The sequence below is a fragment of the Gossypium arboreum genome, chromosome 9 (genome assembly GCF_025698485.1).
Source record: "Gossypium arboreum isolate Shixiya-1 chromosome 9, ASM2569848v2, whole genome shotgun sequence".
In the NCBI taxonomy this organism is placed as follows: Eukaryota; Viridiplantae; Streptophyta; class Magnoliopsida; order Malvales; family Malvaceae; genus Gossypium; species Gossypium arboreum.
Genome location: NC_069078.1, coordinates 60,220,586 through 60,237,011, shown reverse-complemented (window position 1 = coordinate 60,237,011; position 16,426 = coordinate 60,220,586). Strand labels below are relative to the sequence as shown.

At 33.5% G+C, this 16,426-nt stretch overlaps 1 protein-coding gene across 1 annotated transcript; it reads right to left on the bottom strand.

Annotated features, from left to right (window-relative positions):
• Window positions 1-4,209: 4,209 nt before the first annotated feature.
• On the bottom strand, window positions 4,210-6,314 carry LOC108455076 (exopolygalacturonase-like). Its single transcript, XM_017753688.2, has 5 exons — window positions 6,026-6,314; window positions 5,482-5,787; window positions 5,100-5,389; window positions 4,787-5,006; window positions 4,210-4,697 (listed from the first exon to the last, which is right to left on the bottom strand). Exons 1-5 carry the CDS (start codon window positions 6,230-6,232, stop codon window positions 4,458-4,460), a joined length of 1,263 nt encoding a protein of 420 aa, XP_017609177.1. The 5' UTR covers window positions 6,233-6,314; the 3' UTR covers window positions 4,210-4,457.
• Window positions 6,315-16,426: the final 10,112 nt, after the last annotated feature.

The following is a 16,426-nucleotide window of genomic DNA, read 5'->3' as shown; positions in this document are numbered from 1 at the left end:
TTGCAACTAGGTCAAGCTAGCCCATACCTTCGTTTTTGAATCTATAAAAAATTTTAGAAGTTTCCATTGATGAATCTTAATTTTTTTTTATAATAACTATGTATTTGAAGCTTTGATTGTGTTATTTGGTGCTTTTGTAAAATGATTTTTGTTAGAATTTGATTTAGGGATTAAATTATGAAAATATCAAAATTTTAGGGTTTGATAGTGAATTTGATATTTATTAGGGACTATATAAGGGCCTAGTATATTTGACTATAATGTTGACTTGAGAAAATGGTTAATTTGATGATTTTCGGGTTAAGGGACTAAATTGCAAAAGTTGTAAAAGTTAGGGGTAATTGTGTAAATTCAAAAAATAAAAGAGTATAAAATGTAAAATAAATTGGAATGTGAAATGTAAGCTTTAGATTAAGATCAAGTTGATACTTATGGAAAAGGAAAAATTGCAAAATAGTCCCTAAACTTCTGCAACTACTACAATTCAGTCTAGGTAAGTTCGTACAGTTTATAATTTAACATCTATATGGATTTTTTGATGATAATATGTAATATTACGGATATATTTGATTATAAATGATGTAAAGTTATTTGAGGAAAATTTGTTGAAATTTTATATTTGGATCAGATTGAACGCGTGATAGTGTAAAGTTGAGATATGGTATGTTATGGGGGATTAGAGTGGAGATTGTTGTGGAGTGATATATTTGTTTTCCGAGTAGACTGATGTTCAGCATTTGTTGCGAACTCTCGTGTTATACTCCCTATTTTGGTGTGTTTCAGTTGGACTAGCTCTTCTGAGCTATTGGTGTGTTTCGAATGAATTATCTGTTATGAGCATCTAGTGTGTTTCAAATGGATTAGCTTTTATGAGCATCTGATGTGTTTTGGTTGGAATATCGATGTACTCTTATCTGTAAGTCGTTCATCAGATTGTAAATCTCGATAAATGAACTTGTTTAGTGATTTTTGATGGTTTTGTCATGTATTTGAGTTTTGAATTGAATTTTAAAATTAACCATGGAGATTGTGGATGACAAGGAACGCATATGACATTATTATTTGACTTGTTGTACTTACTTCGGTAAGATTAATCTTTTTAGTACGTCGAACTTACTAAGCTTCAATGAGCTTACTTATGTTATTTTCTATTCTTGTAGATACTTTGAAGGTTGGACAGTCGGACCAGTACGCAAGTCACTATCCACTCATTCTCGATAGCTTTTGGAATGCTCATTTTGGATTATATGGCATGTAATAGGCTTGTATGTCATTACTACTGTTTTGGATATGTAAAATGTTAGGTATGATCTTAAGTGTAAATAATTAACTTATATAATATATATGAGAATGAGGTAAGATATTTTAATGCAAATATGAATGATATGTGTTAATGCAATGTTGTGTTTGAGGTGCCTATGATATGTACATTGGTTAGATGTTAAATTTTGTGAATTGAGATGTTGTGATTGATGATTTATTTTAATGTATAATTGTATATACTTGTGGTATCAATGAGGAACATTGGTTAGGCACTTAGGATGTTGATTTGGTATGTTTTTGGCTTGTTTAATGTCACTTTGAATAGGTCTTTTGGTTGGTAAATGGATTACTTAGAGTTCAAGTAAGCTTAAAATGGTAAACTTATTGTTTAAGGTTCATTTTGGGTCCACACGGCCTAAGATACGGGCATGCGTCTCAGCCGTGTGAGACACACAGACTGGTGATACGGCCATGTGTCATCTGATGAGTTCTTTAGGGTGAAAGTCAGTGAGTTACATGGACTAACACACGGCCTGGCACACGGTCGTGTAGGGCAACTCAGAGAGTTACACGGCCTAACACATGGGCGTGTAACACAGCCGTGTGACCCTACTCAAAGAGTTACTGGTTGAGGACACTGGCTGGGACACGGCTGTGTGTCCTTAATTTGATTGTTATACAGCCTGATACTCGAGCGTATGTCTTAGCTATGTGAGGCATACGACCATGTGATCCCTGTTTTGCAAATTATGCATATTTTTCCTATGCTTTTCAAACTGTTCAAATTGGTCCCAAATTGTTTCTAAGTTATTTTTATGGCCTCGAGGGCTCAATTTAGTGGCTATATACATATGTATGAATGTTTTATGATGTGATTATAATATTGAATGACAAAATGTTTAAATGGTTTTGATTGTTTAGTAATACTTCGTAACCCTAATTTGACGGCGGATACGGGTTAGGGGTTTTACAGTTTATGTTGGTTAGATGTTCAAGTCGGAGCTTACACTATTCATTCATCGACTTGATATAAATGTTGATTATTTTGATTTAGGTTATAAGTGACATGCACTAAGAGTTCAAATTCACTTGTTAGTAGACATGTTGTTCCATGCTTTGTTATGTGATGTTGTGGTTGTGTTTATTTGCCTCTTGTGGTATATTTTAAACATGTCTATATAAGTGGTAAGATTCATACCTTTCTAAGTTCGGTTTTGAGTGTGGTATAAGGTTATGAAATGTTTGATAGATACATGTTTTGTGTTTTGGGAAATGATGTATGTGATTTGGATTCTAAATATTTGAATTGTGGTACCAATTATGGTATATTGATTAGGCACTTAGGTTGAATGTTTTTAGTATGTTTTTGACATGTTTGAATGTGTTTTGAATAGGTGGAAATGGCTAGAAATGGTTGGATTTGATATCTAAGAAATGATGTTTGAAATTACTTATTTTTGAAGTCATTTTGGTTGCATACGGCTTAGGACACGGTCTGCCACACGATCGTGTATCCTCTTTCTTTCTTATTGATTTTTTGGTGCAGGTCTTTCCACACGCATCAGGTTGTTGCACGACACGAGACGAGTTGTGTGCCTCTAACTTCGAACTGTACATGATTTGGCCACAGGGCCATGTTCCTGAGCCACACGGCCGTGTGACCCCTGTTTTCAATTTTTTTCACGTTTTTCTATTTTGTTTCAGATTAGTCCCTGTTTGTTTCCAAACTATTTTTAAGGTCTTGTGGACCCTATTTAAGTTCTTTTTTCACATATATGCTACGATTAGTGATTGACTATTGATATATGATGAGTAAGTTGAGCTCGGAATTGTTTTGATTTATAATTGAACTGAAATTTTGCAAATTAATCCTAGTCAAATTTTGGATGGTATTGGAGCATACATAAGCCGTATATGATATGATAAATGACGTATTTGTTAATCATAATTGAATAGACTATGTTTGGATGATTTTTGTTAAATTTAAGCAATAATTATACATTTATGAAGTATTCTCTATTTATTTGAGATAATCAATGTAATTTGAATGTGTTCTATTTTGGTTATGACTGTAGCATTCTATAACCTGGGGTCCTATGACCAAATCGGGTTATCGTGTTATAGTGTTTATTAATTTAATGTAAATATTTTTTTATATTTGTCATATATTATTGGGTTAAATATAAAATTAGTACTCAAACTTGTCCATTTCTCTCAAATTGGTACCTATAATTTTTTTGTTCCAAATTGGTACTCAAACTTTTTTCCATCCAAGAGTTTGGTACTTGAGCCTAATGGCATCCAGCTTTTTGCTAACGTGGCGTTGATGGCCATTTGCTGCGCCACATGTCAACCTCTTTGGCTACAAACCAAACCCTTTAATTATTTTTCCTTGAAAATTATCCATCCACCATCATCTTCTACCTCACTTCTATCTATTTCATTTTTCCCTTTCATCATCTGTTTCATTTTCTAACTGATCTCTTCATCTTCTACCTCACTTCTATCTCTTTCATTTTTTTCTTGTTTTTCCTTTCAACATCTATTTCATTTTATTTGTTTATAACACATCTTTGAAGGAAGAAAAACAAAAATGTCTTCTCAAAGAAACAAAAAAATCAAGTGCTTAAAAAAGTTTTGTACCTAGAAAACAAAACCCTAGGAACTAAAAGTAAAGTCACGAGTACATCTTCCTCTTTGTTAAAATAATAAATTTTATTAATTTTATTAAATGTAAATAACTAAATATTTTTTAATAATATTGAATATTATAATATTTTATATTAATATTTAAATATTTTAAAAAATAAAAATATATAATAATATTAAACTTTGATTCAAGTCAACTAATTTTCTTTTTTTTTAATTATTATTATTATTATTTTCAAAATATCATTAAATTAATAATTATTGGCAAAATGTAAATAAAAGAAAAACCTTCGACTTAAAAAAAATCATATCATGTAACCAAATAATGAATACATTAACATATATATGTAATATTAATAATAAATTTTTTTCTATACATCCGATAATAAAAAAATACCGTCAATTTAAGCACTAATCCGACTTTTTTAGAACACCCAACGCCCGCTATATTATTCCATTGAAGTAGCTCCTTCAATTACATTTGGCTCAGACACAATAAAAAATAATAAACCGGAGTTTGTTGGACCGCCATGAAGAGATAAGAGTTAAGCGCAGGGCGGTGGCAGCTGCTCGCCGATGTAGTTAACTTTGACGTTGGTGCAGTTAGAACTGAAGGGAGTGTCTTCATTATGATCGGGATCACCGGTATACTCTAAGTGAATGTCCTTGAGGGTAATGCCTTTGCATGGAAATGATTGGCTGCAAGCTAGGACTACAGCAATTTTGCTTATTGTTGTTCCTCTGATGTTTGAGAATTCAACGTCGGAGATGAGCACTTTTGAGTCCTTCATCAAACCAACAAAAAAAAAACGGTTAGTTTTTGTCCATGTTCCATATATTCGAGTAGAAACTGAAAAGGGGAAAGGAAGCTAACCACACTGCCTGGAATCGTTGCATATTCTTGATCGATGAGAATAGGGTTCTTAACATGGTCCATAGTGAGATCTTGGAAAATAATGCCCGAAGCTTTAGATGGACTTTCATTTCTGTATGTTTTGATTCTTGCACCATTTTCTGTGTAGGCTAGTGAGCAATTCCTCACGGTGATCCCAAAAACATCGAACTCAGCATCGTAGTGTCCAAGACTACCAATACTGTTTAAACAAATAGGGTTCAGATTAGTTTTAAAAAGCAATTTCTTGGCTATGATATATGATTTGATTCATTCTTAGATAGATAGAATGTACCTGAATCCGTGTCCGGGGCCACATTTGACGTTCTCAACGGTGACGTTGGTGGTTCCATGGATCATTGAGACACAATCGTCGCCAGTGCCGATGGTACTGTTGCTTATTCTGACCTTATTTGTTTTGCTCATGTGAATACCGTCCGTGTTGGGGCTTTCATCCGGAGCCGATATATTAACGTTGGTGATCACGAAGTTGTTGCAAACGCTGATCATCATATGGAACCCTTTAGCGTTGACGGAGGTAATGCCACTAATGAGCACGTCGTTCAACTTGATTAACTTCAAATTCTGCAGGTGCAACACAAGATTGTTAGGTTTATTTAAATCTTAAACCCTAAACCTTAAAACCAAAGAATGTGGGTGATGATTCAAAAGCTTACAGCAGCCTTTCGACGGCAACCATCGCATACAGCCTTCCATGCCTCCTTCTCGCCTAGGCCATTGATGGTACCTTTTCCACTTATGAACAAGCCATTAAAGTTTATGAATGTGATCCAGTCTGCATTTTCGGCCGTGGACGTTGAACCTTGCGGCAAAAGGTTTCCGTTGAATTGAACCATCAGCGGAGGTTGAAAAGTGCAAGGTCCGGACAATAACATCGATCCTAATAAGAAATTTCCCTCAGGGATCACCAGCATTGCACGGCCATTGTGATTGCAAGCTGCTTTGAATGCCCTAATAAAATTCTGCAAAAGAAATATAATTTATATACAAAATGAATCTCTGTTACTCAAGCGTCAAATACGGATATTCAAAGAAGCTTGCAATATAAAAACGAAAAAAAGGGAAGGGTTTCAAAGTTTGAGCCATAAAATAGAGCTAGGCATGGTTTGATCCACCTTAACACCATATCCCAACACAGATCAGACATTAGCACTCTGATCAAAACAAATAGTGAGAACATAAAAAAAGTTAAAAGCTTACGATAGTGCTAATGGTGGTTCCATCGGGCTTGGCACCGAAATCCACCACATTAAAAACTTTAACATCAGGGCCGACCTTGCCTTCAGCAACTTCCCAAACTTTGGCTACGGCTAGTTCCGGATCGAAACTAGGCAACTCGTGAGAATCACCATTAACTAAGCCCTGAACCAGAATGGCAATTATTGCAAGGAGCCTCATTGAAGCCATTTTGAAACTGAGGCCTTCAATTTTTTTTTCTTTATTGTTTATTAGCCTCAGATAAAGAGGCTCAAATTTGGAAGTGGTGAAGAACATTGATGATTGCTTCCTTATTTATACTGTTTAGGGTTGATGTAACATGCGGTTGGACTAAATTATCGGAAAAGGTTAGTTTTATATTCTTTGTTTCTATATTCATATTCCTATTCGTATTCCTATTCATAATCATCTTTAGTAATACTTATAACCATCCTTCTTAGATGATTCATAACACCTTGCTGTATAGTCCATTTGGTACATGACTCCCGGTGCCTAGCGGATAATCCGCAAAAGAGTTTGCGCCTAGCGCTAGTCATTTTGGAACAAGAATATGAACTTCTTTTCACTATCTCATATGTCAATCATATACGTGTAATGTATTTATTCGGGGAATATTTATCATACAAAAACATAAGTATCTTATGTCATTTTTATCCATGATTTTAATGTAAACACATAAAGATTTCCTTCAGCATATGTAACACCCCAAACCCAGCCTAAAAGTTATGGCCGAATCTAGGAATGTTACGAAGAAGAGTTATAAATCCGACTTATTTAAAAACATGCTGATCTGCTTTCCAGTTAAACCATCAATGGTTTACATTTTCAAATAAACAAATAGTTTACAACGGAAGTTCTAAAGTCGTTATATTATGAAAATCCCGAGTTTGTTTTCTCGAAAATGGTTGATTTCGCAAATTGTTTTATCACATGTCATGCAAGATATTCCAAATTAAAATCCAAATCCAAAATTAAACCCAAATGTTCATAGAGTCCCAAAATTACAAAACTCTTAAAACCAAAATTTTAATCAAACAAATTTTATGTAAATAGAGTTTTACGGAAAATTGGTTACATCCGAGCTTCCGTTGCACCGACACGCTTAAGTTTGAGGGTTACTTGAATGAAACAGACAAACAAAGAGTGAGTTTTGATAACTCAATATGTAACGTATATATAAATATAAATTCAGATTCAATCTCATGGCAGAACATATATAGACGTAAATCTTTTGCAGAATCAGGATTATAACAGAATCGTATAGATACAGATAATCCTACCCATATCCTTTACATACTAACTCCGATCATCTCAACACACCACGTGGGCTATAAAACACCCACTCGGCCTTACATACCGCATAGTGTTCATACGATACTTTTCAGAACAATCACAGCATTGCTGCTAGTAGATTGGCGAGATATCGCCTAACAAAGAATACTTCCTCCTCATAATACATAACCTTCCCCATAGCCAGATACAGACAAAATATCAAATATAACAGAATGATAGATACCAGAATGTATATCACATGCATGCTCGTATAACAAATACTAAGCATGCTCATACATAACAGAACATATCATACATATCATATTAAACGTTATTACATCAATTTCAATCTAACAAAGTAGCAGATTTCATGCTTTACAGCTTTTACCATATAAACCGACCCTACGAAAGGCCCACAATCGATCAGGATGACATGTACAACCTTAGGTAAAAATTTTAAAATTTGGGCCCATACACTTGTGTGGGCCCACATGCCCTAAATGACCTAGCCTGTGTGGCCCACACGGCCCAAAATGGCTGAGGCCTTGCATACGCCCATGTGGCGATGACATGCCCTAATTTCAGCTCTCGTCAAACGCCATATTTCGAGTTTTTCGTTATACACCTTACTCGGTTTTGATGCGAAAGCAACCTCGAGACCTCCATAACCTAAAAGTAGTATCCTAATGATTATTTTAGCACTCGATTTACGAATTCAAACAAAAAAATTTACCATGAACTTAGCCTCTCAAATTTGAACAATGCACACATATACTTACCGCCAATGAACAGTAATCACCCAACAGTCAAATTGTTGGAGGAGCATCAATCGTTTCCTAACCTTCCGCTATTTTAGCAATGGAACAAACAACACCATCAATGAATTTTCGTTAAAAACATAACTAGAACCCTCCAACACACATGATTAAGAAACTACCCAATAACTTACCTATTCAGAATGAATCGAAGAACCCGAATGCACAACGCCTACAACTGGAACATGATGGACAAGAATCAAAGAAGAAAAGCCAAAAAGGGTACGAAATCAAAGGAAGGAGAAAATGCATTAGAAAAAGAATTGAAAGGAGAAAGATAGGGACGTGAAAAACAAAAATAATTTTTGAGAACTAACAAAAATTAAAATTAAAATTAAAATTCAAAAACTACTCACTAACCCCCGCTAACAACTGAATCTCACAGAATCTGACACACTAACCTCATTCAACTACTATAGAATATCAATTCCATCCAACTTCTACTACACAAACTTGTTATAATTGATCCTATTGATAGTATAGAAAATGGGTCTGTAATCTTGATCGAGATAGTTTTATCCCGTCGGATAGTCATTCTAGTATCTGGAGCACGGAATATATGAAATGGATCACAAAGTATTTGAACTATGATTCATACTTAATATTCAAACCTCGCGGCTGGACTCAAAAAAAAAATTCAAAGAAATAGTTATATTATTTATAAATCAAAAGGTTTTTTATTCTTTCAAACTCTCATTTAGTTTATGCTTATTTTGATCAAAGGAAAAACCTTTCTTTTCTTTGTATTTTTATTTATTATATCTATTCTATTGATTGAATAAGTGATGATCCAATGGTTCTTACTCAAAGAATCTTTGGACTTAGTTTGAAGGTTTTATTGAATCATCGCGGTTCTGGTATGAATCTGAAGTTTCAATTGATTCATAGGGTTTTAACAAGAGAATTCCTATCAAAAAGAAAGAAAACAAGAATAAAGCCACATTTCATACAAAGAACAAATCAAAGCAAAGAAAAAGAAATAAATAGGTAAATAGAACATTTAAGAGGCCTGTAACAACTGCGTCGACTTGATTTTTTGGCATTATAATTACAACTACAAAAAGGAGCTTTCGAATTTTCACTCTTTTGTGTCTCATATACGAGATGAAATTCTCATATACGATTCTCGGGGAGGGGTTCTCTTGGTTTACCTATCTCAACAAAGTCTATGATTGGTTCGAAGAGCGCCTTAAAATTCAGGCGATTAGCAAAAATTATTACTAAGTGCTCATTCGGAAGATTTGAACAGAAGACTATAGAATAAGCTAACACCTTACCATTGAACTAGCAAGCTTATTCTAATATAAGTTGACCAAAAATATAATATAAGTCCTGCAATTAAGAATAAAGCTAGGAACAAAAATAACAACATTTCCAAAAGTGAGACTTGAACCTAAGACCTCAAACACATGCCCACATAACTTAACCACTAAAGCAAATACTTATTTTATGATAAAATTAGTAAAAACATGATCTAAAAATAATATTATGTTTTACAAAATTTTGCATCATATAATAAAATATTAATTAGCTCTTGAGAGCATATAATAAAATATTACTTTATCATATAACCTTAGTGAATGTGTAGTTTATTTTAAATAATATGTAGTTCGCAATTCTTTTAACATAGATGATAAAATTTTAGATCTAAAAAAATAATTTATTTATTCATATAAAAATATATTTTTATAGAAAAGTAAGTATAAATAAAACATATGTTAAACATAGCAAAGAATAAATTCATGTCACTAAACAATCACTTTAAGAAGCATGCAGTTAGATAAATTGTTTTATATACCATAACATAATAAAGTACAAAATATTATAAGGTCATAATAAGATATTAAAGCTACAACTATTGTAATATGCCAAACCCCGGGGTAGGGTTATAGAATATTACTAACCAATCAAAGCATTTAACAACCAATTCATAAGTAATCATTAGCATATTCTAAGTCAATCATAATTATGCCAATTGTCCTTAAATCGAGCTTTAAAGTTCCCTTAAAAACACGTTGGGACTAATAGAAATCATTTGAAAAGTCAAAAAAGAATTAGCAATTTTTTTTTACTATAGGGTTCACACGGCCAAGACAAACGCCCGTATTTAAGGCCGTGTGGGCATTCGAAGTAGGGACACACGGCTGTGTCCCAGCCCATGTCCGCACCCATGTGACTCACTGGCTTGGGTCATGCGGCCGTGCCACATGCTCGTGTGCCAGGCTGTGTGCCCTTCGAAATGGCCTCGTTCGCCCGTGTGCTAGCCGTGTATCTCATACGGCCTAGTCGCACGCCCATGTGTCTGGTCATGTGGATCTAAAATATGCCAAAATCACTCAATTTAGCCTAACATAAAGTTACTTAAGACCCCAAGCTCTAAGTTTCATACACATATCAAGCCTTTGGTCAAAACGCATACTAACATTTAGCTTCAAACATAAACATATACTTATAACTCAATTTACATCACATTCATGAAACAACTAACCAAAGACATTCCTAGGTACATAACATTACAAAATTTAACATTACCACACTTGAGATCAGGATTGTTGTTGTTGGATGCTGAGTCGGCAATCAAAAGAGAGTACCTAACCTGTGCACGGAAAACAAAATCGCACGCTGTGTAAAACTCAGTGATATTTCTATAATCCAAACATTTTAAGACATGATATGATACATGAATTCTCAAATTGAATTATATCATCATACTACAATCTAAACATATAATTACAATATATCACAATTTCAATTTCATGTCTTTCATCACTTTATTTCATACTATACTCAATTTTCACAAGTATTCACCTTTAGTTGGTTTGAACATATATCTCAATTTACATCACTTGCTATATGAATAGCTTTGCATAGATCAATCAACAATTTACTTATATTATGGCACAAACCAATCCTCATTAAGCAACTTCACTTATTTGAATAAACAAAAGTATATCTAAAGCATTTAAATTTATTTTGCAACTTTAATAATCTAACTCAAGAATATATCATAACTTCAAATGAATAAACGTATATACATAGGTAAATATAATCATCTTTAGTAATACCTATAACCATCATTCTTAGATGATTCATAACACCTTGCTGTATACTCTACTTGATATATATATGTGACCTTATGATGGTTAATTTTATAGTTCTTATAATGCTTAAGTGATGGAAGTTGAATATGGTCATTTTGGTATGAAGCATGTAGTTGGAATAACCATGCTAATGCTAATTGGTATATTTGGTACTTTTTGGTATGAAATTTATAGGTAAACAAAATGGTATGTTTTGGAAATAACTTAGCTAAAGGTTATTTGAACATTTGGCCAAATTGTGCATATAATTGTACATGCTTAATTGTTGTGATTGAGGTGCCTTTTAGGCATATTGGTTGTATGTTTATATACCTTAATTGGGTAGCTTGATGATGCATGTTATTAGTGCAATTTGAAGGCTTGTTTATATGTGGAAATTTGGTTGTAGGTATGTGCTTGAATGGGTGAGAAAAATGACTTGGAAATGGCTTATTTTTCGTCCACTCAGGTAGAGACACGAGCGTGTGTCTCAGCCGTGTGTGGCAGACGGCTAGGCAACATGGCTGTGTGTCCCCAGTAGCTTTCAAAAGGTTGCAAGTTAGGCTGTTACACGGCCTAGCACACGGTTTGGCACACGGGCGTGTGAGGTCAATTTGAAGGGTACACGACCTGGCATACGAGCGTGTGGCTTGACCGTGTGACCCAAGTCAGTGAGTTACACGGTCATGGACATGGGCTACGATACAGCCGTGTGTCCCTACTTCAAATGTCCACACGGTCGTGTGATCCCTACGGTTTTGAAAATTTTTATCTTTTTCTAAAAAATTCTATTTGTTTTCGATTTAGTCCCGACTTGTTTTTAATGTGTTTTTTGGGCCTCAAGGACTCATATAAGGGAGGATATACATGTTATTGATTGGTTTTGCTATGATTAAAGATATGAATTAAAATGTTTAAAATTTTTTGTTTGTTTTGAAATGTAAACTCCGGAACCCTAATCTGATGATGAATACGAGTTAGGGGTGTTACAGTAGTATGAAAAATTGGTTAAGAAATTTTAACGTTTAAATAGTTAATTAATGAAAAAGGACTAAATTGAAAAAGGTGCAAAACTTATTAATTAATGCATTAGGATGATTTAATTAATAAAGGTAGAAGGACCAATATGGAAATTAGTCCTTATTTTAGATAATGAACGGTAATGAGGTTTAAATTAAAGGAAAAAATTGAATAAAACGTTAAAGTATAATGGCAAATTTGTAAATAAAACAAAATTAAGAAAGAAATTATGTCTTTCTTCTTCATTTTTGTTTTCTTCAAAAACATTAAAAACTTAGCTTGGAGGTTTGGACATTGTTGTCTCTTGCATGTAAGACCATTTTGAGTCCGTTTCTTATAATTTTTATGTTTTTGAGATCGTTGCAACTAGGTCCAACTAGCCTGTACCTTCGTTTTTGAATCTATCAAAAATTTTAGAAGTTTCTATTGATGAATCTTAAATTTTTTTTATGATAACTATGTATTTGAAACTTTGATTATGTTATTTGGTGATTTTGTAAAATGAAGTTTTGCTAGATTTTGATTTAGGATTAAATTATGAAAATGTCAAAATTTCAGGGTTTGATAGTGAATTTGATGTTTAGTAGGAATTTAATAACTACTTAGTATATTCGACTATAATGTTGACTTGAGAAAATGGTTAATTTGATGATTTTCGGGCTAAGGGACTAAATTGCAAAAATTGTAAAAGTTAGGGGTCATTGTGTAAATTCAAAAAATAAAAGAGTATAAAATGTAAAATAAATTGGAATGTGAAATGTAAGCTAATAATTGAGAAATTTTACATTTTAGATTAAGATCAAGTTGATACTTATGGAAAAGGAAAAATTGCAAAATAGTCCCTAAACTTCTGCAACTACTAGAATTCGGTCTAGGTAAGTTCGTACAGTTTATAATTTAACATCTATATGGATTTTTTGATGATAATATGTAATATTACAGATATATTTGATTATAAATGATGTAAAGTTATTTGAGGAAAATTTGTTGAAATTCTATATTTGGATCAGATTGAACGCGTGATAGTGTACAGTTGAGATATGGTATGTTATGGGGGATTAGAGTGGAGATTGTTGTGGAGTGATATATTTGTTTTCCGAGTAGACTGATGTTCAGCATTTGTTGCGAACTCTCGTGTTATACTCCCTGTTTTGGTGTGTTTCAGTTGGACTAGCTCTTCTGAACTATTGGTGTGTTTCGAATGAATTATCTGTTATGAGCATCTAGTGTGTTTCAAATGGATTAGCTTTTATGAGCATCTGATGTGTTTTGGTTGGAATATCGATGTACTCTTATCTGTAAGTCGTTCATCAGATTGTAAATCTCGATAAATGAACTTGTTTAGTGATTTTTGATGGTTTTGTCATGTATTTGAGTTTTGAATTGAATTTTAAAATTCACCATGGAGATTGTGGATGACAAGGAACGCATATGACATTATTATTTGACTTGTTGTACTTACTTCGGTAAGATTAATCTTTTTAGTACGTCGAACTTACTAAGCTTCAATGAGCTTACTTATGTTATTTTCTATTCTTGTAGATACTTTGAAGGTTGGACAGTCGGACCAGTACGCAAGTCACTATCCACTCATTCTCGATAGCTTTTGGAATGTTCATTTTGGATTATATGGCATGTAATAGGCTTGTATGTCATTACTACTGTTTTGGATATGTAAAATGTTAGGTATGATCTTAAGTGCAAATAATTAACTTATATAATATATATGAGAATGAGGTAAGATGTTTTAATGCAAATATGAATGATATGTGTTAATGCAATGTTGTGTTTGAGGTGCCTATGATATGTACATTGGTTAGATGTTAAATTTTGTGAATTGAGATGTTGTGATTGATGATTTATTTTAATGTATAATTGTATATACTTGTGGTATCAATGAGGATACATTGGTTAGGCACTTAGGATGTTGATTTGGTATGTTTTTGGCTTGTTTAATGTCACTTTGAATAGGTCTTTTGGTTGGTAAATGGATTACTTAGAGTTCAAGTAAGCTTAAAATGGTAAACTTATTGTTTAAGGTTCATTTTGGGTCCACACGGCCTAAGATACGGGCATGCGTCTCAGCCGTGTGAGACACACACCAGTGATCTGACCATGTGTCATCTGATGAGTTCTTTAGGGTGAAAGTCGGTGAGTTACATGGACTAACACACGGCTGGCACACGGTCGTGTAGGGCAACTCGAGAGTTACACGGCCTAACACATGGGCGTGTAACACGTAGTGTGACCCTACTCAAAGAGTTACTGGTTGAGGACACTGGCTGAGACACGGCTGTATGTCCTTAATTTGATTGTTATACAGCCTGATACTCGAGCGTATGTCTTAGCTATGTGAGGCATACGACCATGTGATCCCTGTTTTGCAAATTATGCATATTTTTCCTATGCTTTCCAAACTGTTCAAATTGGTCCCAAATTGTTTCTAAGTTATTTTTATGGCCTCGAGGGCTCAATTTAGTGGCTATATACATGTGTATGAATGTTTTATGATGTGATTATAATATTGAATGACAAAATGTTTAAATGGTTTTGATTGTTTAGTAATACTTCGTAACCCTAATTTGACGGCGGATACGGGTTAGGGGTTTTACAGTTTATGTTGGTTAGATGTTCAAGTCGGAGCTTACACTATTCATTCATCGACTTGATATAAATGTTGATTATTTTGATTTAGGTTATAAGTGACATGCACTAAGAGTTCAAATTCACTTGTTAGTAGACATGTTGTTCCATGCTTTGTTATGTGATGTTGTGGTTGTGTTTATTTGCCTCTTGTGGTATATTTTAAACATGTCTATATAAGTGGTAAGATTCATACCTTTCTAAGTTCGGTTTTGAGTGTGGTATAAGGTTATGAAATGTTTGATAGATACATGTTTTGTGTTTTGGGAAATGATGTATGTGATTTGGATTCTAAATATTTGAATTGTGGTACCAATTATGGTATATTGATTAGGCACTTAGGTTGAATGTTTTTAGTATGTTTTTGACATGTTTGAATGTGTTTTGAATAGGTGGAAATGGCTAGAAATGGTTGGATTTGATATCTAAGAAATGATGTTTGAAATTACTTATTTTTGAAGTCATTTTGGTTGCATACGGCTTAGGACACGGTCTGCCACACGATCGTGTATCCTCTTTCTTTCTTATTGATTTTTTGGTGCAGGTCTTTCCACACGCATCAGGTTGTTGCACGACCTGGAGACAGAGTTGTGTGCCTCTAACTTCGAACTGTACATGATTTGGCCACAGGGCCATGTTCCTGAGCCACACGGCCGTGTGACCCCTGTTTTCAATTTTTTTCACGTTTTTCTATTTTGTTTGATTAGTCCTGTTTGTTTCAAACTATTTTTAAGGTCTTGTGGACCCTATTTAAGTTCTTTTTTCACATATATGCTACGATTAGTGATTGACTATTGATATATGATGAGTAAGTTGAGCTCGGAATTGTTTTGATTTATAATTGAACTGAAATTTTGCAAATTAATCCTAGTCAAATTTTGGATGGTATTGGAGCATACATAAGCCGTATATGATATGATAAATGACGTATTTGTTAATCATAATTGAATAGACTATGTTTGGATGATTTTTGTTAAATTTAAGCAATAATTATACATTTATGAAGTATTCTCTATTTATTTGAGATAATCAATGTAATTTGAATGTGTTCTATTTTGGTTATGACTGTAGCATTCTATAACTGGGGTCCGATGACCAAATCGGGTTATGCGTGTTATAGTGTTTATTAATTTAATGTAAATATTTTTTTATATTTGTCATATATTATTGGGTTAAATATAAAATTAGTACTCAAACTTGTCCATTTCTCTCAAATTGGTACCTATAATTTTTTTTTGTTCCAAATTGGTACTCAAACTTTTTTTCCATCCAGTAGTTTGGTACTTGAGCCTAATGGCATCCAGTTTTTGCTAACGTGGCAGTGATGGCCATTTGCGCGCTGCCACATGTCAACCTCTTTGGCTACAAACCAAACCCTTTAATTATTTTTCCTTGAAAATTATCCCAGTCACCATCATCTTCTACCTCACTTCTATCTATTTCATTTTTCCCTTTCATCATCTGTTTCATTTTCTAACTGATCTCTTCATCTTCTACCTCACTTCTATCTCTTTCATTTTTTTCTTGTTTTTCCTTTCAACATCTATTTCATT